Source organism: Mytilus trossulus, chromosome 12 (assembly GCF_036588685.1).
Source record: "Mytilus trossulus isolate FHL-02 chromosome 12, PNRI_Mtr1.1.1.hap1, whole genome shotgun sequence".
Taxonomy (NCBI): Eukaryota; Metazoa; Mollusca; class Bivalvia; order Mytilida; family Mytilidae; genus Mytilus; species Mytilus trossulus.
In genome coordinates this window covers 4,696,016-4,698,775 of record NC_086384.1, presented here as the reverse complement: position 1 = coordinate 4,698,775, position 2,760 = coordinate 4,696,016, and the positions used below count along the sequence as shown (strand labels likewise).

At 34.4% G+C, this 2,760-nt stretch overlaps 1 protein-coding gene across 2 annotated transcripts; it reads left to right on the top strand.

The window, feature by feature from the left end:
• LOC134692932 (uncharacterized) lies at positions 1 to 2,760 on the top strand. Of its 2 annotated transcripts, none has more exons than XM_063553571.1 (2): positions 1 to 142; positions 1,438 to 2,760. In XM_063553571.1, the coding sequence occupies exon 2, from the start codon at positions 1,438 to 1,440 to the stop codon at positions 2,503 to 2,505; it is 1,068 nt and encodes a 355-aa protein (XP_063409641.1). In that variant the 5' UTR covers positions 1 to 142; the 3' UTR covers positions 2,506 to 2,760. The 2 variants fall into 2 exon arrangements, with proteins under 2 accessions (XP_063409641.1, XP_063409642.1); XM_063553572.1 differs by lacking the exon at positions 1 to 142 and adding an exon at positions 804 to 979.

Genomic DNA, 2,760 nt, shown 5'->3' with positions numbered 1-2,760 from the left:
GAATGACGAATGTCTGGGTAATATTTATTTATAAATTGATACACGGGTCGATTCTATCCAGGCTGAAGTTTTTATATTACTCCATTAATTAGTTGAAGAAGAAAAACAACGTTTGTAAGAAAATTATTATCATCTATTCAAGGTATGATATCGAATGTGTATATAAAATATGTATCTCTTATCATTGAGAAAATATGTTGTTGTTTGTTTGTTTGTTTATATTTGTATTTTGTAAATGTCGACTGGTATCATTTCTGTATAGGAATTTACACCAATTAAAATTATTTGATTTGATTAAATTAAAGGACAGTCAAATAATGAGGGCCCTCATGGGGTTTTTGATTATGTGATTACTTGGCCGTTTTTTTAATGATTATTTGATTATTAAGCAAAATATTTCATGATTATTTAATTACCTAGGACTGTATTTTTAGTATATGATTATTTGATTACTAAAGATAAGCAAATATTTAATGATTATGTGATTATATTGGCAAAAAAATTGTGATTATGTGATTACTAGGACCCCCCCCCCCCCCATGAGGGGCCTCGTATATGTAAAATATGTATCTCTCGGATGTATCTCTTATCATTGAGAAAATATGTTGTTGTTTGTTTGTTTGTTTATATTTGTATTTGTATTTTGTAAATGTCGACTGGTATCATTTCTGTATAGGAATTACACCAATAAAATTATTTGATTTGATTGATTTGATTAAATTAAAGGACATTCAAATAATAAAAAATATATAAATGACATAAATGTTTTAAATTTTGAAAACACCTGTACCTAAACAAGGAAGAGGACGTAATAGTACGTACAAGTCACGTACTTATCTCAGTCTATAGTTCAATCTGAATATCTTTTTAATTTCCCACGGAGGAATTTCTAAACTGTGTTCGATAAAAATAAATAGACGTCTATATAAGACTATTCATATCAAATGGCAAACACAGAATACTACAACCAAGAAAAACGGTAAACTCTAACTTCTTTATTTCTTCAGTTCTCTTCGACATATAACTTTTTACGACAATTATTTCTTTTGCTAGCTTTGTTTTATAACGCAAAGTTTTTTTTATTGGCAAATGAAGTAAGAGGCAGCCTATGGTTGGAGGAGAGGAACGTGGCTCACTCTTAGACTTTCCCTTTATGCACGATAGAAAATATTTAGTGTTACCATATCCATTTCGGTGCAAATACACATTGTTAGAATTGCAAACGTTTATAAAAAAAAAAGTAAAATCACAAAAAATACTGAACTCAGAGGAAAATCAAATCGAAAAGTCTCTTATCACATGGCACAATGAAATGACAAAACACATCAAAAACGAATGGACAAGAACTGCCATATTTCTGACTTGGTACAGGTGTATTGATAAACTTTGTAAAAAAATTGACATTGACCCGATTCATTTTTCTTTCTATTTCTATAGATGCTAACTGATCGACATAGAACAGAGCTAGCTCAGAACGGTTTCGTCGTTATCGAGAACGTTCTGACAGAGGAAGAGTGCAACAAAAGGATTGGAGAATACAAAACATGGCTACAACAATTCCGAGGTCCAGGCGAGTGGCCCAAATCTTTAAATTCCCTAATAAGAGGTTATAATGCAGGAAACTTAGAACCAACATGGAAGGTTCGGCTAGCTGTTAAACCAGTGTATGAAGAGATATGGAAAACCCCAAGATTATTATCCAGTATTGAAACTGTGGCAATAGGTCGGCCACCAGAGGAAGGAGAGGAGGAATTTGCAGTTGAGGGAAAGCATTGGCTCCACTGTGATCAAGGTGCAGAGAAGTTTGGACTCCATGCTTATCAGGGAGGCGTTTATCTGGAGGCGGCTGAGGAAGATGATTGGACATTCTATGTTCTAAAGAAATCACACAAATTTCTAGATGAATTCTACGCCAGTGATAAGAAAGTTGCCGAAGAGAGTGCCCGCCATAATTTTTTTAATATTAGTGCAAATAATTTAGAGTGGTTTAAATCTAAGGGATGTGAACTACTAAGAGTTGCCGTTCCTAAAGGTGGCATGGTTGTGTGGGATTCTAGATTGATCCATGCCAATGCAAGGCCAGTAAAGGGTAGAAAAAATCCCGGTCGTTGGCGATTTACGGTTTTAGTCTGTATGACACCGGCTTGTTGGGCTAATACAAGCGATTTAGAGAAAAGACAAGCTGTGTACAAAAGTGCTGCCATGATTTCTCATTGGCCATCACAAGACGTCCGTGTTGATATTCAAGGATCAAGTGCTCCGAGTGAACAAACCAAAAACATAGTATTTCCGGAAAAAATGTATGGTTTTGCAGCAACAGATGGAGTTCAAGAGTTGTGTGGATATAAGGAGTATGATTTCAGCAACGTCAAATCAAATCCAGAAATAAGTTATCCAAAATGGAAACAAGTTTTACACAATCCTCCGTCGGAATACTTTTTAGACCAAAGACCAGAAATAAGCGAGTCTACACACGACTGGGCGTCTTACTGCACTTTACTGTAATGATGGTTGATGATATGGGAATACAATGGTTAAATCACCCATGTTAAAATGAGCATAGAGCATGGCATGAAAGACTTATTTCTTAATGAATAAATTTGTATAACTTTATCCAATTAAAATCTGTAAGATTCAATAACAATGACCAGTCCGAATCATTACATGTCACTAAGGGGAAATAGGGTGAGACTATTCAGCCTTGATTAAGGTGACCCTAATATCAAGCTATCAATATGACAAATAAACATCATCCATTCA

Coding starts and splice junctions, on each gene's coding strand:
- LOC134692932 (XM_063553571.1), top strand. CDS start 1,438: ATGCTAACTGATCGACATAGAACAGAGCTAGCTCAGAACGGTTTCGTC.